At 40.4% G+C, this 26,989-nt stretch overlaps 1 protein-coding gene across 3 annotated transcripts in view; it reads left to right on the forward strand.

Moving 5' to 3' along the window:
- The window catches only part of ITPR2 (inositol 1,4,5-trisphosphate receptor type 2), a 268,243-nt gene that overhangs the window by 172,101 nt on the left and 69,153 nt on the right, over positions 1 to 26,989 (forward strand). For all 3 annotated transcript variants that reach the window (XM_055712925.1, XM_055712926.1, XM_055712927.1), the window contains 6 exons: positions 14,595 to 14,703; positions 16,371 to 16,558; positions 17,847 to 18,030; positions 18,627 to 18,883; positions 19,831 to 20,031; positions 21,992 to 22,102. In XM_055712925.1, coding sequence (XP_055568900.1) covers positions 14,595 to 14,703; positions 16,371 to 16,558; positions 17,847 to 18,030; positions 18,627 to 18,883; positions 19,831 to 20,031; positions 21,992 to 22,102 — 1,050 coding nt within the window. The remainder of the gene's footprint in view (positions 1 to 14,594; positions 14,704 to 16,370; positions 16,559 to 17,846; positions 18,031 to 18,626; positions 18,884 to 19,830; positions 20,032 to 21,991; positions 22,103 to 26,989) is intronic.

The following is a 26,989-nucleotide window of genomic DNA, read 5'->3' on the forward strand; positions in this document are numbered from 1 at the left end:
CCAAATCCTCTTAGAGTCTTGGTGAATTCTTGGCCTTGGTGACTACCCAGTGTATTGAGTTCTGCCATCTAATTATGTGTGGGTTAAAAGTATTTCTTTATCACTTTTTCATTGACCATCTTTACATTCCACTGAAGGCCTTTTCTTGGGTGGGAAGGGAAACGGGAATTCCTGACCTCCCCATCTCCTGCCCATTCATACTTTTCTGTAATGTTGTCAGATCTTTTATCTCTTTTCCAAGACGAGCAATCTCAATCTTTAATACCACAGTATTTCTACACCTTTGTGTGCTTTCAGCACTTCTCTGAGACTTCTAGGAGATGGCAACCTGTAGTAAACATGGAACTTCAGATGAAACTCTGCCATTGATCTAACTTAGGTCACCAACTTTGTCTGTACTATTTTCCGCCCTATGCAACCTTTTAAAAAGCTTTTCATGGAGATATGCTAACTAAGTGCAGCTGCATTCAGAACAGAGGATTTTACTAAGAGTCAGAATAGCTTGCGCTGTGAATTATGGAGCCCCTAAGACTGTTGGTGGGTTTTATTTTGTATTCATTCAAAGCACCGACTGGCTGACATGCATATAGTCTGGTTTTTAGTTGTTGGAACTGTAAAGTTCATCTTTGTTTTCATAATACCATGGAGCCCTAATGTTTCATAATGCCACGGAGCCCTAATGTTGGGATGTTGCGTGGCATTTCTCATAGAGATGTCATTAGTGGGGATATCAGTACTCTTGAAATACAGTAGAAAAAATGGCAGCCAGTTACAGGACCGTCCAGAGCAGGTTTTCTGCAGGCTTGCCATCAATCTATGCTGTACTTAACAGCTCTAAAGAAGTGTATGACATTGTATTTCCATAGCTACATGCTGTGCATGTAGGAACATTTTAGTGATAATATATTTCTCCTTGGAAGCAATAGAAATTTAGGCATTATAATGGCAACAGCTTTATAATAAATGTATCCTAAAATATATTATGATGAAACAGCTACTGCACATGCGCAGCAGTCTTATCCGTGACATAAATAACTCAGCAATTTTAGCAAATATTAACTATAAAGGGGCAATTTAATATTATGGGTGAGCAGCTTGCATGTTAAATTTTGTATAAACATGAATCTGTCTTTAGTAGTGGGAATTGAGACAGCCTCATGAAAATGTGTCTTCGTCTCCCCCTTGTCTCTACCTTTGAATAGCTGATTTAATTTCAAGCAAATTTTGGTCATTCTTTCAACCGGTTCTAGAGTGGCTTCAATTTGTTTTGGTTTTTAGTGTGTTTTTTTCTGTTCAACCTAGAAGAGAACTTTTTCCTGATCTTATGAAGCTTAGCACATTGCTGCTGAAATAAGACAACAGCTAAGAAGCTATTGAGCTCTGGCATGACAGCTAATATACTGCTGAAAGTTATTAAAAACAAAATTTTACTGTCTTAACAATGTTTCAGTTTCATTCAGCAACTTTATCTAATAGAAACAGTTTATGAAACTTCTGCTGCAGTGTTATGCAAAGTCAGAATTGTTTCCATGGCACTCTTCAAAGAGCGTTAATAGGTTTATTTGTTTGAGCTGATGAAATCTTAGACTCCAAGAGTAGAAAGCTGATATTGGCCTCTAATTTAAAAGGGAAGATTGAGAACTGCTTTGAAAACAGAGGTTTTTCCAAGTCAAAGTTGTCTTCAAAAATCAGAATGTCTGTCATCGTTTGGAAGAGATGCTCTGTTATAAAAACTTCAGATGTGCCAGGAAAGACCACCTCCAACACCAAGTCACTGCAGTTTTGTGAATCAGTAGGTAAAAGGCAGGATATACCCTGAATGAGCCTGGATAGATGCTTAGCCTGCTCACTTATTATTGGCATTAATGGGAGTTGAGGTAGCTTGGCCTAACGTAGGGTCTGAACCAAGACCTCCTTCCTGGGGAATAAACCTGCCAAATGCCTTTTTTCCAGCCTCATGAGGAATTCAGGGCTCAGGTTATCCTAGAGCCCAGCTCCCACATGGCAGCACAGCCTTTGCCAGCACAGAAGCAGAGTCAGATCTTCAATAACATTATTTTAGTTGTAAGATTACCCATTTCTCATACTTTATCAAGGGATCATTTCCTTCTAGTGTGGCCTTACCTTGTAATCCTGGATTGCCCATTAATTCTTAGTTACTTCTTGGGCTCCGTTGCTGGCAGTGGATGTGCTGATTTGCTGTTTAAGGAAGAGAAGATGCAGCACTTAGCAATGATAGATTGCAAAGATGGTAGAGTTTTCAGTTCTTGGTGAAGTAAGTAGTGGGGTCAGCAGAACCGCTGCCTTATACTTCTGGAGGGCCAACTTTGGCCTGTTTAGGAAACTGGTCAACAGATTCCCTTGAGAGGCTGTCCTGAAGGGCCCAGGGGTCCGGGAAGGCTGGATATTCTTCAAGATGGGAGTCTTAAAGGTGCCAAGGTGCATGCCATCCTCGTGCTGAAAGAGAAGCCAGCGGAGAAGAAGACCAGCCTGGCTGAATGGAAAGCTGTGGCTGGAACGCAAAAAAAGGAGAGTTTACCACCTTTGGAAGAGGGAGCAGACAACTCTGGAGGACTATAAGGATGTCTCAAGGTTATGTAGGGAGAAGATTAGAAAAGTAAAAGCCCAGCTAGAACTCAGGCTGGCCAGTGCTATAAAAGATGACAAAAAAAACATTTTTACAAATACATTAGAAACAAAAGGAGGGCCAAGGATGATCTGCATCCTTTATTGGATGTGGGGGGAACATTGCCACAAAGGGTGAGGGAAAGGCTGAGGCATTTAATGCCGTCTTTGCCTCAGTCTTTAATAGTAAGACTAGCTGCCCTCTGGGTACTCACCCCCCTGAGCTGGAAGAATGGGATGAAGAGGAGCAGAACTGGTTGCTCATGGCTTGGACGGGCATATTCTATGCTGGGTAAAAACCTGGCTGGACAGCCGAACCTGAAGAGTGGTGGTGAATGGAGTTACCTCCAGCTGGCAGCTGGTCACAAGTGGTGTTCCCCAGGGCTCAGTGTTGGGGCCAGCCCTATGTAATACCTTTATCGATGACAAAGGGATCAAGTGCACCCTCAGTAAGTTTGCAGGTGACGTTGAGTTGGGGGAGTGTTGATCTGCTTGAGGGTAGGAAGATTGTGCAGAGGGATCTGGACAGGCTGGATTGATGGGCTGAGGACAGTTGTATGAGGCTCAACGAGGAGAAGTGCCGGGTCCTGCACTTGGGTCACAACAGCCCCACACAATGCTACAGGCCTGGGGAAGAGCGGCTGGGAAGGTGTCTGGCAGAAAAGGACCTGGGGGTGCTGGCTGACAGCCGGCTGAACATAATCCAGCAGTGTGCCCAGGTGGCCAAGAAGCCACCAGCATTCTGGCTTGTGTCAGAAACAGCATGGCCAGCAGGGTGAGGGGAGTGATTGTCCCCCTGTACTCAGCCATAGTGAGGCTGCACCTCGAATACTGTGTTCAGTTTTGGGCCCCTCACTTCAAGAGGGACATAGAGGTGCCAGAGCATGTCCAAAGAAAGGCAGTGAAGCTGGTGAAGGGTCTAGAGAATAGTAAGTTTTGTGAGGAGCAGCTGAGGGAATCAGAGTTGTTTAGCTTAGAGAGGAGGCGGCTTGGGGGGATCTTACTGCTCTATAACTACCTGAAAGGAGGTTGTAGACAGGTAGGTGTTGGTCTCTTCTCCCAGATAACAAGTGATAGAACAAGAGGAAACATCTTCAAGACATCTTCAAGTTGTGCCAGGGGAGGTTTAGATTGGACATTAGGAAGAATTTCTTCACTGAAAGGGTGGCCAAGCATTGGAACAGGCTGCCTGGGGAGGTGGTGAAATCACCATCCCTGGAGGTATTTAAAAGACATGTAGATGTGGTGCTTAGGGACGTGGTTTAGTGGTGGACTTGGCAGTGCTGGGTTAATGGTTGGACTTGATGGTCGTAAAGGTTTTTTCCAACCTATATGATTCCATGATAGCCAAGTGTCAGCAGCTACATCCTTGCAAGTCAGTAGCAAGGATCTGAGCTTCTCTTAGCACAGAGCATCAACAAGTATGCTGGAGAAATTTGCTTAATATTTACTTGATATTTGCTACCTCTGACAATCAAAGTCATGAGTCAGGCTCCTGAAAATTATGAAACTGCTTTGGTTTAATTTCTTAATGATCAAAACCCCAACAAGATATTTAGGGGTTTTTTTGTTTGTTTGTTTTTCTGCCCTTCTGGCTCTGGCCACACAGATTTCACATTTCCAAGTACTATTCCTGGGACCAGGAACACTAGAAATTATGTGAGGGGTGCACGTTTTTGTTTTGGACTATTTTTTTTTTTTAATGTGAACTGGAATTTTCATACAAGCACGTAACTCTAGGTGCTGAACTTAAAGTGCCAGCTATCATGAAAAGGATAATACAATCGGGAGAGCTGGCATTAATGGGAGAGCTGGCATTAATGGAAAATTCCCAATTAAGCTTACTGGAAAATTATTCAAACTACTACCTTTTAAAATGTGAGAACATAAATTACAAATACTTTCAAATTATCCCTGTCAAAATGGGTAGCTAATAAAGACTTAAGTGCTAAATTTGTAGTGTTGTCTAACTTTACTCTTCTGTTAGTCTGAAATGCCTCCTAATTTCGTAGATATAGTGAAAACAGTGCAGTTTTACTCCAGCTGGCATTTGTTCTCCTCTGCTTAGAAATGGAGGAAGTTGCTTTGTTTTCTTTGCCATGCTGTGCAGCACAGACCGGAGGGAGAATCTGCTTCTCGCTGCAGTTAGCACTTAGGACATCTCATGCTGTATCTTGACCCCATCCAGGCCATCCTTTCAAGCTGACGTGCATTCATTTTCCAGCAAGGTAGATGCTAAGACTATATTCCTATATACCATTGATAACACTAGCAGTTTAAATATTGCTGCTGCTCTGAACTGCCGCAAGGTTGGCTTCCTTTAGCCACTCGCGCTTCGCTGCATGGGTAGGAGCTGCTTAAACATGTTTTAGCATGTTTTCCTTTGCAGTATCCACAGTCTGTGCCAGACTGTAGGAGTGTGAACTCACTTGGCCCAGCTTTGTATGTTGGCTTGTCGCAAATTTAAAGTAAATTCAGGTCTGTCCTTTTAAGTTCTTTAAGGCCTGATTTTGTACAGTCTTTAAGCACGTAGAAAGGCAAGTATACTTGAAGGTAGACAACAACACACACACACACAAACATTTGTTTTTCTCCTTAATGCCTGAAGTCCAAGAAATTGAGAGCATCCCTGAGAAGAAAGACTTGGGGGTCCTGGTGGATGAGAAGATCAACATGGACCAGCAATGTGTGGTTGCAGCCCAGAAAGCCAACCGAATCCTGGGCTGCATCACAAGAAGCATGGCCAGCTGGCCAAGGGAGGTGGTTCTCCCCCTCTACTCCGCTCTGGTGAGACCCCACCTGCAGTGCTGCATTATGCTCTGGGCCCTCAACATGAGAAGGATGTGGACCTGTTGGAGCGTGTCCACAGGAGGGCCATGAAGATGACCAGAGGGCTGGAGCACCCCTCTGGTGAAGACAGGCTGAGAGAGTCGGGGTTGTTCAGCCTGGAGAAGGCTCCAGGGAGACGTTATAGCAGCCTTCCAGTGCCTGAAGGGGACCTGCAGAAAAGCTGCAGAGGGACTTTTTACAAGGGTATGTAGGGATAGGACAAGGGGTAATGGCTTTAAGCTGAAAGAGGGTAGATTTAGATTAGATATTAGGTAGAAATTCTTTACTGTGAGGGCGATGAGGAACTGGAACAGGTTGCCCAGAGAAGCTGTGGATACCCCGTCCCTGGAAGTGTTCAAGGCCAGGCTGGATGGGGCTGTGAGCAACCTGGTCTAGTGGTAGGTGTCTCTGTCCATGGCAGTGGGGTTGGAACTAGATGATCTTTAAGGTCCCTTCCAACCCAAACCATTCCATTATTGTATGATTCTATAAATCAGCAATAATTTGGTGTCTGATTTCATCTAAGATTGCAAGGGGTGTTCTTCAGAAGCATCAGGTGTGCTGGTCATTCTCTCAGGCTAGTTCTCAGGGCGCTGTAGATGGGGTTGCAGATCATTGTCAAAAGCACATCTGTAAATCATGGGAGGACAGAATCTGGCAGTTACGCGTACTGGATGTAGTAGCATTCAGGCAGAAATGAGTGGCATTAGAGGAAAAATAGTTTTGATGAGGTCTCAGGATTGTTTTGAGACAAGGCACATTTCCCGAGATTATTTTGCAAGGTAATAAATGCTGAGAAATAGTTTCTTTTAATGATGCTATCTTTTTTTTTTTAATAATATAAACATACAGGGTAGTTCTAGCTGAGCAATTAGTATTTACTGGGAGTATTGCTATATAATGGAGAAGATGGCACAGGTCACAGCTTAATGACATTTCCACAGTAAAAACCCAAACCATGAAGTACTCATTTGGTATTAATACAACCCAAAACTCATGTCAAATCCACTGAAAAATTTCCAGAGGCCTGGTAACCTGGATTGCAAAATAATCCTGATAACCTGATTTGGAAAATGCATAGGTTTCTTCAGACGTAAGCAGTGACATGAGTACCTGGAATGCCTTAGAACAAATTCTGAATTTCTGAAATGTCTTCATCAATATTTACTAACAGACAAGGATGAAGTCGTGAAATCATTGGAGCTGGTGGTGGGTAAAAATGAGCAGGTGAAAACTGAAATATAGAAGTGGCTCCTCAGCCACTTTGCAAATCCTGAGCCACCAAGTGATGATCCTAGCATATCTCATGCAAAATAGGACAGGCAGTGCATCTGCAGTGCATACCTTACCTAGTAAATCGGGTATCAGTAATGCTTTGGCTTTGAAGTTCAATGTAATAGCAAAACAGTGAAACAGAATAATGTAATGAAAATACTGTTTGGCCACTTCTATTATTTTTCCCTAAGCTACCTGTTTCAAATTGCTCTTAAAATGTCAAAGCACAGTAGCACTCATAAGTATGCATCTGGAAATTAAGTGTCTGTTTTGGTAAATATTCGCGTTAGGACACTTAGAGGTAAATTGTTCTTGTAGAGCGTGAGGAGTTCCACACAGAAATCCTGTAACAAATAATAGGATTTGTGTGCATAACTCCCTTTGCGTTGCTTTGAAAGTTTACCCCCTGCAGCATAAGAGTTGGATAATTTTAGTTGTTGAAAATTATGCTTTTCAGTTCTGGTCTTTTTCTACAGTATGTTGCTGATGGTGCAGTTATAAATGCTTCTGAACAATCGTGATCAAATCTTGCATTGTTTTCTTTCAGTGGTGAAGAACTTGGGTTATTGAGCATCTCAATGCTTTATCTTGTGCTAGAGAAAGTTGCAAAGGAAGGATTAATTACACAGGTGCAAACATGATCTGTTTTATAAGTGCACAATTTATGACTACTGATGGAAACAACATAACCAAATGAGCAACAGGAGAAGTGACAGATATTAACAATAATACTTGCCCACAACAAAGACCTGTTCTATATATGCACCTGTTTAAATACATATATAGATCTTACATTTGGATCAAAAAAAAAAAAAATGGACATTTGAAAGCTAGTAATATTTTATGGGCCAATGGTAAAATTTTTATAATATGCAAAATCAAACTGTATTTTAAAACTGTCTGCTTCTCAGTCTAAGTCAGAATGCCCCAATGCTAAGGTTTTCACTAATCCAAACAGGTTTTCTTTCCTGATGCATCATAGTGGAGACTTTTAGAGATACTGCCAAAAAACCCACAACCCACCTTTCTTTTAATAAGACACTTTCCTGAGTTTCTTCAGGGTGCAAAATTGGACAGTTACCAGGCAAAAACTGGTTTTCTTGCAACGAGTCCAGTATTCTTTTCACTATCTCTATTGAAAATAGACTGGCAATAGCATATATTTTGCAATATTTTGCTACTTAAGCTTCCAGCTTTCTATGGAACCTGGAACTGCAAAGGAAAGAAGAATTAAAAGACTGCCAAAAAATTAACTGCTTTTAAAACCAGTGTAGTTTGAGTTTAGAGAAGGGTTGTTTGTGGTCCTTCATTTTATCTGAACCTGTTAATGAACCTCTGCACTAGGTTACAGCCTCAGGTTTGTCAGTTAGCATTTGTGATGTAGGCAATTTGTATTAAGACACGTGGGATTAATACCAGATTTGTGTAGGATTGAACAATGGCACATTTGAAATGTGGGGTGTCTGCCTAATGAGAGACAGCTGAGAGGTGTGGGTGGCCAGTTCTGCTCTCCTAGGAGAACTGTGTCATGAAGTCTGGTGCATATTTTGGGGTTTTTTTCTTTCTAGAGTTGTATAAAAACTTTTGCCAGGCAAAGTACATGTCTGCTTCTTCTCCTCCTGAAGTTGCTAGCAAATTTCCTATTGATTTTAGGGGAAGCAGAGCTGGACACCAGCTGGACCCAACCTCATGTTTAAAAGTGCTTTCTCCCTGGGGTGAGTGAACATCCCAGTGTGCAAATAACTCTGCTGTTAGATGCCATATTTTATTGGTAAAAATATATCCGTTTCAACTATCAGTTGGCTATGAAAACATCTTGTTGCAAAAAGATCAAAACCAGGAAAAAGCTCACTCTATAAAAACAAACAAACAACAACCAACACCCTAAAACAACCAACCTCCCCCAGCTTGCAAGCAGAAGACAGAAATTTTCCGCTTTGTGGACACGGTAGGAATCAAGACTCTGGGACTCTATTCCTAGTCTAGTGCTTGTGCAACACTGCATATGGTAGCTGTATGCCTCAGTTGATCTATTTTGGAGATGAGAAAATGTCTGTACCATCTTACATTTCGAGGCTGAATCATAATTTAAAGGGTTAGAAAACTTCCATACATGGTATCTTCACAGAAGCCACTTGCACAAAACTACTTCCGCCGTGTTTTGATTCCAAGGGAAATAAGGAAACAAAATAGTTTGAAAATAGGTGAAAAACAACAAAAAAAGTCATCCTAAGGCAGACACTCAGACCAAGCAGAATAGAAATTTCATTTATAAATGATGAGAAGAAATGTGTAGAAGTAGGTGTATTTTTAACCGCCTTCATAGAAAGCCAGGCTTCTAGCCTCATCTATATTTACTACAGGAAAAGGTGGCATGATGTCTTCGTAGATTATGTGAGATGACATGTTTCTGTCACCCAGCTTGTTCTCCTAATGTAGACCACAAGATCTTCAAATAGTTTCTGTCTGAGAAGCCACGCAGTTGTGATTTAGTAACTGCCAGCAACAGAGACTATCACACCTCTTCTTAAGCTGTTCCAATAGCTAAATGCCATTACTGTTATATAAAACAACAAAAAAAAAATCATAACCCACAAACTGAGTAACACAACTGCCTTTACCTCTTTTCTAGCTGAATTTCTCTGTCTTCAGCTTCTCACTAGTGTGTCTTATACCTTTATCTTCTAGACTGGAGTCATCCATTATCAGATTTCTCATGTAGATAGTCAGAAACAGAGTTCATGTAGTTCGTGTTTAGACTGATAAGCTCAGTAGATGGGAAGCCTTGAATTTCTGATGAGACAGCATCTTTTACTCTCTAATCACTCTTGTGGAGCTTCTCCAAACCTAATCCAGTTTGTCAGCATTCTTGAATTGTGGACACCAACTTGTGATGCAGTATTCCTATGATAATGTGCCCCTGCATGTGGAGAAGTAAGATAGTGCCCTACCTAATAGAATCCTGCATAATAGATCTGTTATCCTTTCCAGAATTGTGTGCGTTTGGGAGTTACCATTCCACTGATTTTTCACTTGAGACCTTCCATTCTTCCCCAGAGTCATGGCCTCCTAGAACAGAGCCCTCCATTTTCTGGTGTTCTGCTTTTTCTTATTATTACATCTATAACTGGACATAATGAGGCTTATATTGTTTGCTTCTAGTCAGTTTAATAAACGATGCCTAGGTTGTTATTTGTGACTTGACCTCACCCCCTTTTCTACTTGTGCACTTTTAAAATGCTATTAATAATTATTTTCTGTGTTCTTCTATTTCACGGAAAAAAAATCAGGCAGACAATAAATACTGTATGAGGTTGCCCGTTAGAAGCCCATGCACTCATTTATGATTTCTTGCTTTAAATGGCATGTTGAATTCTGTCAGTGACGTAGCAGTTAAACCATTTGATGACTGTCCTTGTGGTGTTACTTAATCAAGAGTTTTGCCTGACAGGATTGTGTCACGCCACCAGTTTTAACAAACTACCAGAATGGTATTTTCATTATTAGCATAGTCAGAAGATAATCTTCAGAAGTTTGAGGTCTGTTTTTCTTAAACGCATATTGAAGCAATTATTACAACACATTACAACTGCTATTGGTTTATAGTAGCTTCCTTTAATTTTGTGTTAATGGAGCTCAAAATCAGCTCTTCCTTTCTTTTTCCCAGAATTGTTACCAAACTCACTGCAGTGGGTTTGGTATCAGTAAAAGGTATAAAAAGTACTCCCATGTACTTTATTAAGAGTATCATTTCACATTAGATTTCTCCCAGAGAGTTATCTGGGATTTTATATCTGTTCCAAACTTCCTGAAAACCTGCATGAATAGACCAGAGATCGCAGCCAGCTCCTCTTTTAGACTTGGTTGCAAGTTATTCATATCTGAAGATTTAACAAGCCTAATTTGCATGCATCCTCCTGGACTAATACTAAAATATACTCAATACATTATCCACTATATCATAGAAATACTGGTTGACTGTGGCTGCCTTTTCTGTGTTATCACTGATAATCTGAGCATTTCATTATTTTAACGTAGAGTGAAAACGGAAGAGATCACCACATCATCTCATTCAGCCTTCTGAACATCATAAATATCATTGCAATTCCTTAAGAAGTGTTCAAGGATATGTAAGATAGGACAAATAATTTTGGGGAGTGTTACACGTTGGGCTTGTCCTGATATAAGTAACCATGACAAGCCTTACGTACCTCTCTCAGCCATTGTTTACCCACACGGAACACCCCACCCTTATGCGGAACCAGCCTTTTGCAGGCTCGGAGAAGGAAAGTGAATAATAAACCATTGTATTAAATCATTTAAATCAAGTTTAAAGACCAACTAGTATAATGAAATATGGACTGAGAAAACGTAATTTGTTTGTGTCTACATGTTCCTATTGGAATAATTTTTTCCCTATTGGAAACTTTTGTCTGTCAATCCCTAGCTATTTAAAACTGCAACAACAATAACCAGTTGTTGCTTTCTTGTGTCCTCAGTCTTTATCCTAGCCTTTGTTAGAGACAATGCAGTGGTATTCACGGGCAACAATAAGACTGTTATGTTTCATTGTGTTTTTTTCAAAGCTATACAATGTTCTAGCCATTATAGAAGGATTGCAGTCAGCTGAGTGATGTTTACATGCCACTTCCATACCCTAATAAGAGGTATAAAAGAAAGCGTATTGTAGCCAGCAAGGGAGAGATTCAGCTTGGAAGGTTGGGACTTCTGCCATGTGTAGAAACCTAGTCAGGGAGGATAGCACTGTGCCGCCTAGCGTGCTTTTATTTTTGGCCTCTGCTTCAGTAACATGAGTGTCAGTAATAGTTGCTGCAGACTGGCTTATTCATGCTACTGCTGTGTTCGTTTGCTTTTCGGCAGTATTAATTCTGTGGCTGTACTATGTTAGGAAACCATTTACAAGGACATCAATGGCATGGCTGTCTCACTTGCCCTGGCAGCAGTTTGTCTCATCCATATGATGGGGCTGTTCTTGAAAATGTATTTTGCCATTCCCATAAAAGCGTACCCAGACGCCTACACTAGTGGGATCAGCACTTCTTCTGGAAGCAGGGTCTTTCTGGCATTTTCTAGCTTGGTGCCTCACACAGTTATATGCTGGAGGTGACCGGTGTTTCTGATACATTGCATGAGCATTTGCGCATTTCTCAACTCCAGTTCATACGGCTGGGCTCTTCTGCTCTGTGCAATGGCAGCTAATTTCACAAGACTCAGGGAAGTCGTATGGCTGCTAAGGGTCATCACAAAGGGGAGGAAGATCCTGAGCTTACAGTTACGTGAGCTGAGCCTGAGGGCACATTTTTGGCACAACTGTGAGCCAAAGCAGAGGTTCCACCACTTTCCTACTTTTCAAACACGATGTCCTGGACTTTTAACACCTCGGCTACTTAGAACTCTTAAGTGTTGTCTACATTCCTGGGAGATTAAGAGAAGGAGTTAAACCAGAGCAGGAATCCTAATAATTAAGACTTGCTCTTTGCGACAAGAAGTGAAGTCCGTGCCTTAGTTTGGATACGGGTAGAGCAGGTTTCCCCTTTCTGTAGCCAGCTGGAGAAGCATCTTCATATCACTGCCTCTCCTGGTGACTTTGAAGGTAATGAGGCAGGAAGATCTGAGCTGTGCTAACACTTACTTGCTGCCAGCCGATAAGACCCAAGCACTAAACCATTCAGTTAGTTCATTAGTCAAGTGCTATTTCATGGTCTTAAACATTCTTCCTGATAAAATAAAGGCTGTTTTGATTGAACAACAAAGCTTGTGACCACGGGTATTGTTCTTAACTATATATAGATGGATTTTGCTGTTTCTTCCCGTGACTGCACTGTGACTGTTTATATAATTTACCACGGTGCTCTGTTAGTCATCAACAGGCTGCATAGATTGCTGGTTGAGGATGTTGCCTCAGGCTGAGTGTTAATCAAGTGGTATGGCAAATGCCAGCCTTTCTGATTAAAAGATCTTGTCTCAATGCAGTGCCCATTCTGGATGAGGTCCTAGTCTGGAGTTAGGAAGGGTTTCTGCTCTATGATCCTATTTGTGTGATACGATTTTACGATTCTGTGCTATATATGCCTGAGAGAGTTTGAAAAAGGACTCTATCCTGGTTCTTAGTACATCTTTATCAATTCTGGTGGGGACTTTTTTCTCTTCAATAGTATGTATGTCTTCTTCAGGAGATGAGGAAAATGAGGTTCACTTTCCTCTGAGACACTGGAGTTGCTCGCAGCTAGAGACAGGATGTTGAGAAGGAAGAGCTGGTTCCCTTCGCCATCTCAAAATCTGTTATGAGCTTGGTTAGTGTACCTTGTCCATGCATGCAGGGTTAAACCCCATCACAAACTAGGCTGAAGAGGAATCTGTCTCTGTGTGCGGTCCTCAGAGACTTCTGGTTCTTTGTCTTCCTGTGTAGTCTAGAGCACACTGGCTTAAGCTCACCTGGAAAATCTACCCTAATAAATTCCCTGGCACCACGGATGTGTAGGTGATGCTTTTTATTTTTCTTGCAGTCATTGTATTTATAGCTTTTGATATTTTACTGTAGGCCTTGTCCTTTTCTTGGCTGTTTGAGGGAACTCTGTATAGACTATTATCAAATTAAAACATCAAAATGGAAGAAAGGATGGTAGTTCTATGTTGCCAGGCTACACATACCGAGTACTGCGTTCTGGCACTTGTTTGAGGTGGACAAGCCCATTGGCTTTGAGGTCCATGAAGCAGAGAAGCCCCACTGTGGCATGGGGTTACTCTTGGAAATAATGCTAAATTAACAATGGGAGCATGGGTAGTGCTGCTTGAGGTGTGTCTGGGTCTTGCTTCCCCACTGCTTGCGTTCTGTGGTGGCCACAGAGATGTTTCAATTGAAAAGTTGACTGCTGCACTAATGAGCAGGCGCTGGTGAGCTGGTAAGTACTGAGAATGCTTGTGATGCACATATTTGTAAGAACCATTTTTCATTAAAACCAGTAGGTGAGTAAAAGTAAGGAAGAAGTTATCCCATTTTACTGGCAAGCTGTTGAAATGAACAATTTTACCCCTTCTGTGGTAATCATCAGAGACCTTGCCATACTCTTTTCTTTATAAAATCTTAGGTTACGCATTCACCTACAGTTGTGCCACCTCCTGCCTCTGTAAAGCTAAGTATTGACTGCAGGTGTTCCCAAGAGACTGAAGACAAAATAAAAATGCCAAGTAATTGCTCCTCCTGACTCTTAATTCAACATGTCTTATGTTGCAGAGCATAAGCAAAATGAAAGGGAAGATCTTCAGAGAGCTGCATGCAAATTTTGACTGGTTGTGGTTTTGGAAGTAAAGGAACAAGGAGATACAGAGAATGTGTTTTAAGCTGTTCTATCAAATGTCATATCACTGTTTTAATATTTCATGTGATGTGGCTTCTTTCAGGTGATCAGCTGGATTATCTGAGATCAGAGAAAAGGGAGTGATACTACTTAGCTTCAGAAAATAGGAAGAAAGTGCTGCCATGGTGGGGTAGGGCACAGACACACTGACTGCACAGCATTGACTCTGTAAAATTTATTTCAATATACACATCTTACAGATAGCCTATAAGAATTATTGAGGTGGAGTTAGTTTATTTACAATCAATAAGTTTAAAATAAACTTGAAAGAAAGTTTATACAACAGTATTCTAGAATTCTTCCCATGAGATTTGTTGGGTAAGACCATTAGATGTTTGGTTTTTGGACAACTTTACTATTTGTATGCTTACTAATTATAATGCAAAGACCTAATAAATTATGTATCTATGTTAAACAGCTTGCTTTTCAAACAAAGGAAATTGGCCAGAAGTCTTAATTTCTTCTATTTTTATCTTTCTCTTAAAGGGCAACACTTTAAGGAAAATACTGCTATATCGCTACTTTAAAGGAGAATATGGAAGTGGTATGACTGGGCCTCTGTCTGCCAGCTACAGCAAAACTGCACAAGTGGGAGGTAAATCAACACAGATCATTTAAAGAGAACAAAATTAGCAGCACCATTTTTCTAATAGGCACATTGGAAGTGCTCCAGGGATTCAGTTGGTAAATAAATCAAATACATTCTCTAACCAGTGAGAAGGGAGGTAGTATCAGACTTTTCCTATTTTTAAGTTGCATGCACTTGTCTCAGATGGCTGGTGTGCATTTGGTGGTACCAAAGTAGGGACTTTCCCCATGCCCCCCAACCAGTCATTCAATGTGTGTCCAACTGGTAACACCATTTTAATTTGCTGGTAAATTCACATCCAGAAATTCAGCAAAGCACAACACATGTGAACAAAGATGTTGCTGTTTCTGGAAATTAAATATTTTTTTAAAAAATTCCAGATCCTTTATTGATACATGAAAAAAATAAGATGCAAGGAAAAGCTTCTCACGAAGATCCTGGTTAGGCAGTGGGACAGATTTCCCCAGGGGGCTGTAGAATGTGTGAGTTGTAGTTAGAACTTTACCAGACAGACTCTGATGGACCTGCTGTTAACTACCACAAGCAGAAAGTTTCAGTAGATGATCTGTGTAGGTCCCTTATAACCTAACTTTTTGTATGATCCTGTTATAGAAGCCACAGGAAATTACTGTAGAGTGATTTCTAAGAAAACCCAAAATAGTGTATGTCATAGGAAATGAGACAGAAGCTAGGTACAGAGCCAGGTCATTGCATTTTCAGCCTATATTAAAGGCATGCCCAGATTTGTGGACATTTCCAAATATTACCCAGCTGATCCTCCTTGACTAGTTCAGTGTAGACACTGGAAATGTTTACAGTCTTAATATCCTGGACACCAAATTTTGCTCCCTGACACACAGGAGAGTAAAGATTTACTGGTTTTTTAGTTCTGTCTCTAGAAAGTTTGTGTGTGTATATATTTGTGTGTGTGTGTATGGCTTCATCAGGAACAAAGTCTGAACCATTTTAACTGGTTTAATCAAAGCAGTACTGAGTGATTAAAGTAGTACTATATTTTTTCTAATTAAGTAGATGCAGTTACATCTATATAAACATAAGTATAGCAGGAAAGATGATAATCTGTGATAATAAAAGATGGTTGATTTAATGAACTATATGATTTAACAAAATTCCTTAAAACCACACCTTTAATTTGGATTAATTCACGTTTCTGTTCCTAAAGAAAGTCGTTGTGATGTTAATGGTCTAGGAGTTCTATTGGCAAAAGCATTTAGCTTGAAAGACTTAGCCGTAACCGGAGTGAATTCACCAGGACACAATCTTTGTATAGATTAGGCCTGAGATTGAAAAGCAGATTTAAAAGTGGTCTCAGAGCACTGAACATACACATAGTTCAGCATATGCAGGAGTAGACTTAAAAAAGGGGGTTTGTGGACTAATCAGTGTAATTTCCAATTTCTTTATTATCTCAATATCAAGACAGAACAATGGTTTGGGGTTTTGTTTTATTTCTTACTCTCAGAACCCAACATTGCCATTTCACACAAAAATCTTGTTGGTATCAAGGGAAATTTTGCTTGAAACAGAAGTTTTAAATTAAATTTATTCCCATTGCTACTGTGTGCATGAGACAAATTATTATTACTAATAAATTCATTTTTATATACATAAGTGAACCAAAAATGAAAGGTATTTGTTTGTCTAATTTGCAGGTGGATTTTCAGGACAAGACTCAGATAAGTCTGGGGTAACCATGTTTGATATTCAGTGCCTTCTGGATAAAGAAGGTGCATCAGAACTAGTCATAGATGTTATAGTAAACACCAAAAATGACAGAATTTTCTCAGAAGGCATTTTGCTTGGTATTGCGTTGCTTGAAGGTGGAAATACACAAACACAGGTATTTATTTCATTTGCTTGTTCACATATTGATTTTCAAATGCATGTAGTCTGGAGACAAAAAGAGCCTTTTTGCTGTGAGTTCTGTGAAACATGTATCACTCTAATGTGTATATCTATAATACAAATGTAAATATGCCCTGTTACTTATCTCATAGTGTGTACTTTTCAATAGAAGAAGACATTTTTCAACTGTCCCTTTCTGTATAGCACAGTGCTTCTTTTAATGGGGCTGTTGCCATATGAGCATTGTCTCCAGTCTCTTGATTGTAATTAAAAATTACAATACTTTCAAGTTTATAATAACAGTAAAATTAAGTTATTTTCTGGAAATGTTTAGGGACATTTATCAGAATCTCTAAAGAGAGAAAATTGGGAATTTGAGAAGACAAATATCCCAGTCCATAGAAAATAACTGCTTTAAACTACATATTCTCATTTTTGTGAATGGTATCCGTCTCACGCAACTTTAGTCAAGTAAGGTGGTTGTTTATTCTTACTCTATGATCCGCGGTTATCATAAGAGAGGAGAGATGGTGTGAATCACTCCCTGCATTTCCCTATACTTCATCATTGCCTGTGAAGGGAGCATAAATAACCAACTTACACCTCATTGCAGGACTATACAAGTTAAATGAGAGGAATCCTATCCTGTAAAAAAGATAACACAGTCTGTGACCCTTAGAGAGCATCCAGAAAACATTAATGCAGTGAAATTTTGTTGCGGCTGTCTAAAATTAATTGTTAGGGGCTGTAAAAAGCTTTTACTTTAAGACAGGGTTTGTAAACTATTGAAAGTGGTACTCAGTTTGCTTGACAGTAATAGTAAGGGACTGGACTTAATAACCTAAAATATTAATTCCGATTCTGTGTGAAGCATAAAAAAATGTATATAGTCTAAACTGTAACAGTACTCATTAGATGCTTCATGCTTCCTCTTGTTGTTACATAATAACAATTACTTTTCACTATTATTTGTAGATGGAATATTATAACTCTAGAATGCCTGGAGAAATGGAGAGTGTCACAAAGTAATTTAAGTGTAATATTGTGACATTTTAAAGGTTGCAAATAGCAGTGTTCACCATTTTATCCAAATTCAAAAATGTTATCATCAATCTTTGTTACCAGCCTTGTATATCACTTTGTGAAAGAACTGGCCAGGCAGTGGCCAACATTTGTTCTGTGTAAGTGAAGTAATTATTCATCATTTGTTTCACAAAAAATAGTGTATTTTTGGATTTCCTCTTCCTTAGAAGATTGATACCTAAAGAATATATTTTTTGCAGTATTCAACTTACCAGCAACTGAAGGAGCAAAAAAAGTCAGAAAAATTCTTTAAAGTCCTCTATGACCGCATGAAAGCTGCTCAGCAGGAGATACGATCGACAGTGACAGTGAACACTATTGATTTGGGGAGCAAAAAGAAAGATGACGATAGTGACCTAACCATCTCTGTTCCCAAAAAGAGAGGTAAGGAGGCACCCATGTAAAAGAGGCGAGAAGTGCATTATATTCAAACTGCATGTACTGCACCACTGATACTATGTTAAGTTGATCAATAAGCTTTACTATTAATCATTACTATTAATCATTTGCATCTTTTGACTGTTTTCCTCTATAGGCCATCTTTTAAGCCAGTTACAAGGAGTTAGCTTTGTCGAAATTAGTGAAGCTATGCCAGTTTACACCAGTAGAAGATATAGAACCATATTTTTAGAGAAGCAGTAGTAGAGGCTGCTGCTAATAGGAATATTTCACAAGAGCAAGCACAGGAACTGATTTCCCACCCTGTGGTCCTTCTATTGTTCTCATCATTTATTGTATATGGGAGAGAAATAGTAGGGCTTTTTGTTTTAATGTTCTGTTTCACTCTGGTTTGTGGTTTATTTGGAACATGCTATCCCTGCATGAATGTTGCTTTGATACTCTTTGTAAGTTGCCTAGAGGTCTTCGAAAAATTAGGCACCAACAAAGAAAAAGTTGCATTCATTATTATTGTTTTCTTATTGTTTAATTAAATGAGGAGAAAGAGTTTCAAAAATGAGGGAAAATTATCTTCTTTTCAGTAAAGGACTCAACTCTGCATCTGAAAGAGGGTATGAAAGGACAGTTAACCGAAGCATCTTCTGCAACATCCAAGGCTTACTCAGTGTATAGAAGAGAAATGGACCCAGAAATAGATCTTATGGGTTCAGGGGCAGATGCTGCAAATGCAGAAGAGAAGTCCGCAGAAGAAGCAATCATGAGCCCTGCCATTGCAATCATGCAGCCAATACTGAGATTTCTTCAGCTGCTGTGCGAGAACCACAACCGAGAGCTCCAGGTAAAGTCTTTTTGCTGAGCTCCAAAAGAAGTATTACAGGAGCTGGAACTTCATAAGAAAAACATGCCTGTGTCTGCCTCCTGTTACAGAGGAGGGGTGTCTAAAATACTCTTCTTTTGGTCCAAGGAATAAAATAACTCTTCAAGAACCACTTGCTTGCTGTGGTTGAGCCCATCATGTTTGTGTCCTCAGAATTGCTTGGGGACTGCAGCATAGGTACATGGAATTGAGAAGTATCTAAATGTCCCTGTTAGTACATTTTCTGTGCGCAAATGGTGGATCACTTACCACAGGCATGAAGACCACAGGAAGTTTCTGGGCAAGGTTTGGGTACTGCTCTTTTCCCTAGGTATTAAGATTGAAGGCTTTAAGATGCTATGTGTATCCCTGCTATCAGTTCCTCTGGTAGAAATTACTGTCCCCATAGCAACCTTTGCTAAATGAATTTTCTGCAAATATACCTCAGTGCCATGTCCAGCAGCCTCCTTTAAAGCAGTGTTGGGAGTGGTTTGAGCTAAGCTATTATTTTGCACTGACACTGCCAAGGAGCAGTCGTAATGTGCCAACCACACCTGCTCATCTGTGGGGCAAGAAGCTTTCAAGAGAAGTCGTAGTAGATGGACGGGGGCAGGTATCCAGGACATATACAAGACATTTAAGGCCAATGCACATGTTTTCAAAGTTCACTTTCTTAAGCCCTCCTTTCTCTACTGATTTAATTGGATAATAGTTCTCAATTGCTGCATGAAGGCCTAATATATTTTCTACAGTGCAGTGTACTTCAGTACCTAAGGTACAGCGGTTGTGTGGTTGTAAATTGTACCGTTCAATATTTCATGAAAAAAGACTGTATTTGACTTGACTCTAACTCTTTTTTTTCTTTTTTTTTTTTCTTTTCTTTTTTTTTTTTTGTGTGTGTGTGGGTGTTCCTTTTCTCCATCCACCAGAATTTTTTAAGACATCAGAACAATAAAACAAATTACAACCTTGTTTGCGAGACCCTTCAGTTTTTGGACTGTATCTGTGGAAGCACGACAGGTGGGCTGGGCTTACTGGGGCTTTACATCAATGAGAGGAACGTGGCTCTTGTGAACCAGACGCTGGAAAGTTTGACTGAGTATTGCCAAGGTCCATGCCATGAAAACCAGGTAGGACTCAAATAACTTCTGGATGCAGAAGAGTATACCTGAATGTATGGTATCTGTGTGCTTATCATAAACTATTCAGTGTTTTTAATAGCGTACATTCCACTTGCAACTGCTATGACTAGACTTAACACATTTCAAGCTTTCATAAGGCCTCAGCAATCCCTTTGAGTCAGAACTCAAAATGGACTCTTCCTGTAGTATGTCTTCTTATGTGGAGGGTTTCCAGTCCTTTTGGAGGGAGTTTAATGTCTTATGTCAGTGGGTCTGTGGCTTAAACCTCACTTTATGAGACTGGATTTTGAGTCACAGTTGCAGAAGTACATTGCAAACACAATCTTGTTTTCTTCATTTTCATACATTTTGCCTTTACTGTTTTTTATATAGGTTGCTAACACTCAATTTCCTTAATTCACATAACTGCCACAAAGTTTAACTTACTATCCTGCTATACTACCTAGCAGCATCTTAATTATAGTATCAGTAATGAAGTGGATGAGACTAAAGACCGTGCTTCTGATCTTCTGTGCCTTGCTTGATGCAGTCTTTTTAAGTCATATAGCTGTGAATTTTGGTCTCTTCAGTGCCATGCTGAGGCAGTATAGAAAGGTAAAGAATGTAGTTCTGTGCTGCTATATTTGGTCTGAAGAGAACTGTAGTGAAGTTATCAAAGTGGATGAAATTGCAGAATTTTTGCTGTGGATTAGCAATGGGAAAATTGTGGTGAGCAAAATTACAGAGGCAATCTATTCTTGATACTAGAAGTAGCTGAAGAAATACATGCAGTATTAATGCTACTTCATTAATGTGCACAAATGAAGTGTAAAGTGCTATTATTGCCATTGCTGGTAATCAACTGCCATTACTTAATAATTTAAAAATAAACAAACAAAAAAGTCCTTTAGTGGACTAATTTTTAAACAGTCATATTTAATTCACTAATGAATGGGAAAAATATCTGTAAAAAAAGAATAATTACTGGACTGGAGATGAAAAAAAACACGTTTCAAGTTAACATGTTCTCCAACAAGTTTACTTGAGGAGCACTGGAGGAACACTGATAGTGGAAGGGAATGATTAGTTACACCTTATTACTTAGACCTACCTGCTGGGAAGTCACTCAGGATTGGAGTTGCACTTGTTTACACCAACTGCAAGTCTAATACAGTGCGTTTCAGAGGCAAATGCTCCACATTCATTTTTTCCCTCTCTCTGTCTTTCTGGAAAACTCCTTTCCTATTGTGCTGTAAACCTGCTAGAAGAAAAAATACCATAGGCTTTTGTATAGCTGACACTTGCCGACAAGGCTTAGAAGGTCCAGGAATCCACCTATAAAGGCGTTTGGGAACTTCTGCTCGTCATAGTTACAGTTTTGAATTCCATGTCCAGAAACGGTCTTTTATGCAGGACATGCCCAGGTGCATGTGAAGAACCTTAGTCTTTGTGAACAATTCATGCTATAACAACGATATTAATACTGGTTGCTGAATGCAAATCAAGAATTTGAGTGTGCAAATTTGATTGTGCCTGCATTCGAGCATGTCTTTTATGTCTCTGCATGTGTATGCATCTCAGTCTGGCAGTGCTGCTGTGGGCTGCTGTCTATAACTTGTACCACTTGGTGCCAAATCCTGCATGATTCACTACAAGCATATTTTAGCTTGCACCACCCTTTTTGCAGTTGTGTACTTCCCTACTGGCAGTGTTGGGGTTAGTTCTGTACTATACAAGTCACCCCAGCATCTCTTGTGGCACATTTTCAGGCTGCTCTGCTTTGGCTGGGAGGTTCATTGCTGTTACAAGGTCTTTCATGTTCTGGGTCCTTGTTTTGGAAATTTGCTAAGGTGCATATTGTCTCTCTCCCTCCCCCTGCCCATCCTGTCTCCCTCTTTCCCCCATTCATTCCCCCCCTTTCCTCTGCCTGTGCCCCCCCGCCCCCGCCTTCTGTTCTCTTATTTTGCAGACTTGCATAGCCACCCATGAATCAAATGGGATTGATATTATAATTGCACTCATCTTGAATGACATAAATCCTCTTGGCAAATACTGCATGGACTTGGTGCTTCAGCTAAAGGTACAGTAAATTTAAATTTGTTTATTTAAATTTGAGTAATAGTAGAAGACATACCTATGCAAGAGCTCTAGGCAACCTGACATTTACTTAATCTCACCGTAGCATAATATACTCAACAGCCTTTGAAAACAAATGTTGCAAATGAATTCAGCTCTTCTTCTGAATCTTTATCAGGCCCTCTACCACAGGCCTTTTGACCCATGGTTGTGTTTGTGAGTATGCCCTCAGCTTTCTTTTAAAAAAAAAACCCTATCAAACTGACACAACATAGCTAACATGAAGTGTCTATATTGTGGGCATAAAATCTCACAGGATTGATAAACAGCAGCACTGTACAGACATGTGACAAGTCAGGCATCCTCAGTATATACTGAACTCTTAAAAAATTACCTGAGAAGGAGATGTTGTGAAAAAAGAATAATATAACAGGTGACCTGCAATGTCAAATAAAGTTGAAAACAAGGTTAAAATGTTGTATTTTATTTCCCTTCTCAGTGTCCTCTGAGGGGGAGGACAAAATGTAGAATGGGAGGGTGAACAGTAGATTGGGAGGGCTTGTAATTTTGTTTTGTGTTCTGTGAAGACTTGGATAGGCTCATAGGTAAGTTCCTCCAGTCTGTGTGCCACTGCGTGCAGAGGGGAGCTCTGCAGCTGTACTGCCTGCCAAGCAGGGTAGGGTTTGCCCAGGAGGAGCCTTGGGTTATTGCCTTTTCTTGCCTTCTGAATGAAGTATTTCCACTGCATATGGTCTGTTTCCTCCCCAAAACCAGCAAATACTTGGTGGTAGCTGCATTGCATCATACTGACAGTGTTATGGATGTCTAATAAAACAATTAATATAGCTATATATTGTGTACAATGAAACTTGGAATCAACAGTGCTTTACACATGATTTTAATAACTAATTACATTTGTGAATGACAATGTAATTCAAGCCCCCCTCAAGCAAAAGACTTAAGCAGACATTTAACTTTGAACATGCAGACATTTCTTTTGAAGTCCAAATTTCAATCTTGTAAAGACTTAGCTGCATTCACTCCAGTTCCATTTTGATTTGCCATTATCGTGAAAGTAGCAAGTGCTTGTAGAACATCTTTTCTGTGTAGTAACCAAAAATTAAGTTTAGAGACATCACTGCAAGGACCAGTTCACAGGAGGCTATACGTGCCTTACTCTTAATTAAACAGCAAAAATAGGGGTGAGTGATACCAAAGGTTCAAACTGTGGAAATTATTCTGATTTTACAGAACTGCAGAGTCATTTGGGTTAGAACGGACATCTTGCGATCATCTTGTCCAACCGTCCAGCTCAAGCTAGAGCAGGTTTCCCAGGACCATGGCTGGCTGAATATCTCTGCAGCTGGAGATGCTACAGCCCACCTGGGCAACCTATTCCAGTGTTTGATCACTATCACAGTAAAAAAGTGGGTTTTGTGTTTAGATAGAATTTTGTGTGGTTTAATTTGTGTCTGTTGCCTCCTGTCCTCTCACTGGGCATTGCTGAGAAGAGTCTGGCTCCCTCTTCTTTATTCCCTCCCATCAGGCATTTATACATGTTGATAAGTTCCCTTTGATCCCTCACTACCCCAGGGTGACGAGTCTCAACTCTCAGCCACTCCTTATATGAAATATGCTCCATTCCCTTAGTCATTTTTCTGGCTCTTTCCTGGATTCATTTCAGTACATCCATATCTTTCTTGCACTGGGGACCCAAGAACTAGACACAGTGCTGGGTCAGATGTGCTGTCAAGAATTAGGTCCAAACTAAGAAGTTACTGGTTTTGATTTTGAGTGGCAATACATAAAAATAATATAGCACTGAGTTTACCAGGTAATGTTTAACATTGACAATCTGTCAGTGTTCATAGGCAGCTCTGGAGTTGCAAATACATAAATTTTGCAGTGAAAATACAAAATGCAAAGTATATAGGCTCACACGCTTACACATCCAAACAAGCTCAGACGCTGTTTTCAGGGAACATTATATGTTGAACTCATACCCTGCAACCAAAGCAAAGGCAATGCAGAATTGTATTTTCCCATGTCATCTTAATTTAGCTTGTTTTGCACATAGTTTGTGATGTGGTATTTAATTACATCTTCATGGCTTGTATTTTCCACTGGACTCCCAAATCTTTTAGTGAGCAGGGTAGACAGTGTGCACAGATGGCAAATGTTCTGTTCTGCCTCTTGTTATTTTGAGTATGACCCCCTGGCCTCTCTGACTGACTACTGTTTAAGCCCTGGCACACAGTATGACCTCAATATCTGCCACTCTGTGTAGTGGCGGGATGAAGAGACATTGTCAGTCTAAGGATAGATGGAGCCTAATACGAGTGTCTTGTTGGCTTTTCTCATAGCACCTTACTCTGCTGTATGTAGTTGCTTCACACGTTAATTTATTTTTCCAAAATTTTTATGAGGAGATGAGGTGGGAACCCAGGTAAAAAGAAATGAAGGACAGAAGTATTTTGGACTGTCCTGTTTGTAGTACCTGGGAAATGATTTTTCATGGTACTAATGTGTCATGAAGAACTTTATGCTGTATTTTCCAAGTAACGGACCTCTTTTCCTCATTGCTATCTGGGGATGGAAATCAGATCCTAGGGCCTCAAAGCATGCAGAAAATGAGGAACACAATGCCAAATGAGCATCTCAATGTCAGGGGCACATGATCAGAGACAAAAAAACCTGGAGGATGTGCCTGCCTGCTGTAATCCTAGGCTACGGTATGCCACTTCTGCTGATTCAGTAGCAAGAAGCTGGCTGTTGATGATGCAAAATCCTATCCACCCCACCCTTTACCTTTCCTCGCTTCCTGGAAGCTGCAGCAGGCTTCTCTCCATCCCCAGGATTGTCTGCACTGGGAAATAGCTTCAAAGTCCTCCTCACCCATGAGCAAGTAGACTGGTGCTTTCCTCCATTGTTTCCTCTCCTTCCTTCTCAAGCTATTTGGCAGCCTGTCTTGTCCCCTTCACTCATCCTCAGTTTGAGATCCTGCCGGTGTTACCACAACTGACTTGGTTACAACTGCAAGGAAAAACTGCAGCAGAAAAGGAATCATCCAGTTCTTCAGAGCAGCACCCTGCTAGGAGTTTAATCCTAATTATTTTAATCCTACTTAATGCTATCCTTTCCCTCCATCTGATCTCATTCCCTGTGCATGTTAAACTTCTGCAGTGTAGGCTGCAAGGTAAAGAGTCAGACTAGACCTTTCCAGTGGGTGGTCCTGGTTTGATTTTGGAGCAAAATGAAAGGAGAGCTATTGAAAAATTCATATGGAGTCTTGTTCTCCTTCAGCCAGTCTCAGTCTGGTCTTTTCTTCTCATCTGTTATTTTTTGGTCCTTATCTCATTCTTGTGTTGGCAAGTCCAGGCCAAGTCTTCTGACTTCTCACTCGATTCCCAGTCTCCTCTCCCAGAAGGTCCTAGTTCCCTTGTCATGTATAAATCCTCATTCTGTTAATCTACCCTCTTTCCATCTACCCATTCCTTTTGCAGCTGACTTCTCATCCTACAGTCCTCCAGTTCAAGATGCTAAGACCTCAGCTTGACACAGCCCTGAGCCAACCTGCTTTGGGCAGGAGGTGGAACTGCTGAAAGATTAGTCCAGAGGACAGCCTCAAATGTGTGGTTGTGTGATCCAGCCTGCATGCTTTTGTGATTCTGTGCCCACCAAGAAGAAACTCTGGGCCTTTAGCTATGAAACTAGCAAGTTTCTACAGTATGGTATTCAAATTGTAATTTTATAAATGCTTTTGAGTTGGACAAATTTGGCTGGCTTTCCTGGGGACTACAACTTGCATGATTGTGTTATCTTGGCCTCTAGTGCTCTAGTTTTTCAGCTCTGCTATCAAAACTTGGAGATACAAAAGATGCTTACAACAGAAGTTGCTTGATCATGTAGAGAGTATCTTTCCTTTTGCCTCAACCCCCAAAACATCTGAACCCTTGTCCACCAAAACTGCCCATACTAATTGTCTGAGGCGTACCCTTGCTGTGACAAATTTCAGTTTGAATTGCTGACATCTGGCAATAAGCAGCTGAGAACAAGGTTGTATGGTGGGTCGAGAGTTTTACGGGCCCCTGCCTGTATGACAGAACTGCAGTCTGCCTCCAGCAGCTCGGTCGACAGTGGCAGATGATGAGGGGACACTGCGGCAGGTGAACCAAGGCAACCGTGCTCTGCCAGAAAGCGGCCAAACCTCCAAAACCATTCTTCCTCTCCTGTTCACGGCTGATTTAACTGGCAGGCAGACAGGCCTCTGAAGTCTAAGGCACTACTGGGTTACTGCTGCTAAAGCTCGTGCTATTTAATCCTTGGGAGAGGTCTCTGTGAAAAGAAGCCTGTTGACAAAGTAAAGTATGTCTTTGTATGTTCCCCCAAGAATATTTGGTAGTGAAACAAAATTCCAGGAATGTATGAAAACAGTTTATTTTATAACCTTTGAAATAATAACCAGTCGGACTTTATAAAAACTAAAGGGGAAGGAAACCTGCCTGAGCGATGAAGCCTTTTGTCTAATATGTTTTGTAATTACCTCTGTTGAGTATGTTTTAACAGAAAGCCACGGCAAGAATTGCTAGGTGGGCAATGTGAAAAGGAAATCTAATACCCTTTCTTGTGCACAATGTAGAGCAAGGTATTTAAGCTGAATATTTTTCTGTATTTTTCTATATATTTCTATATTTTTCTATATTTCAAATGCTTCTTCCAATGTAGTGTGCAAGGTTAGTTAGCCTTATGGTACGCTGACATTAAAATGGGAGAAAAACCCTATTAAATATGTCAGTAAAATAAAAGATGCAAGTAGTTTAAAATCTTACCCGCTAAAAAAGTGGTCCTCGTAATCTCAATTAAAACAAATGTAAGGGTCGTTAATCCATGA

Source organism: Falco cherrug, chromosome 5 (genome assembly GCF_023634085.1).
Source record: "Falco cherrug isolate bFalChe1 chromosome 5, bFalChe1.pri, whole genome shotgun sequence".
In the NCBI taxonomy this organism is placed as follows: domain Eukaryota; kingdom Metazoa; phylum Chordata; class Aves; order Falconiformes; family Falconidae; genus Falco; species Falco cherrug.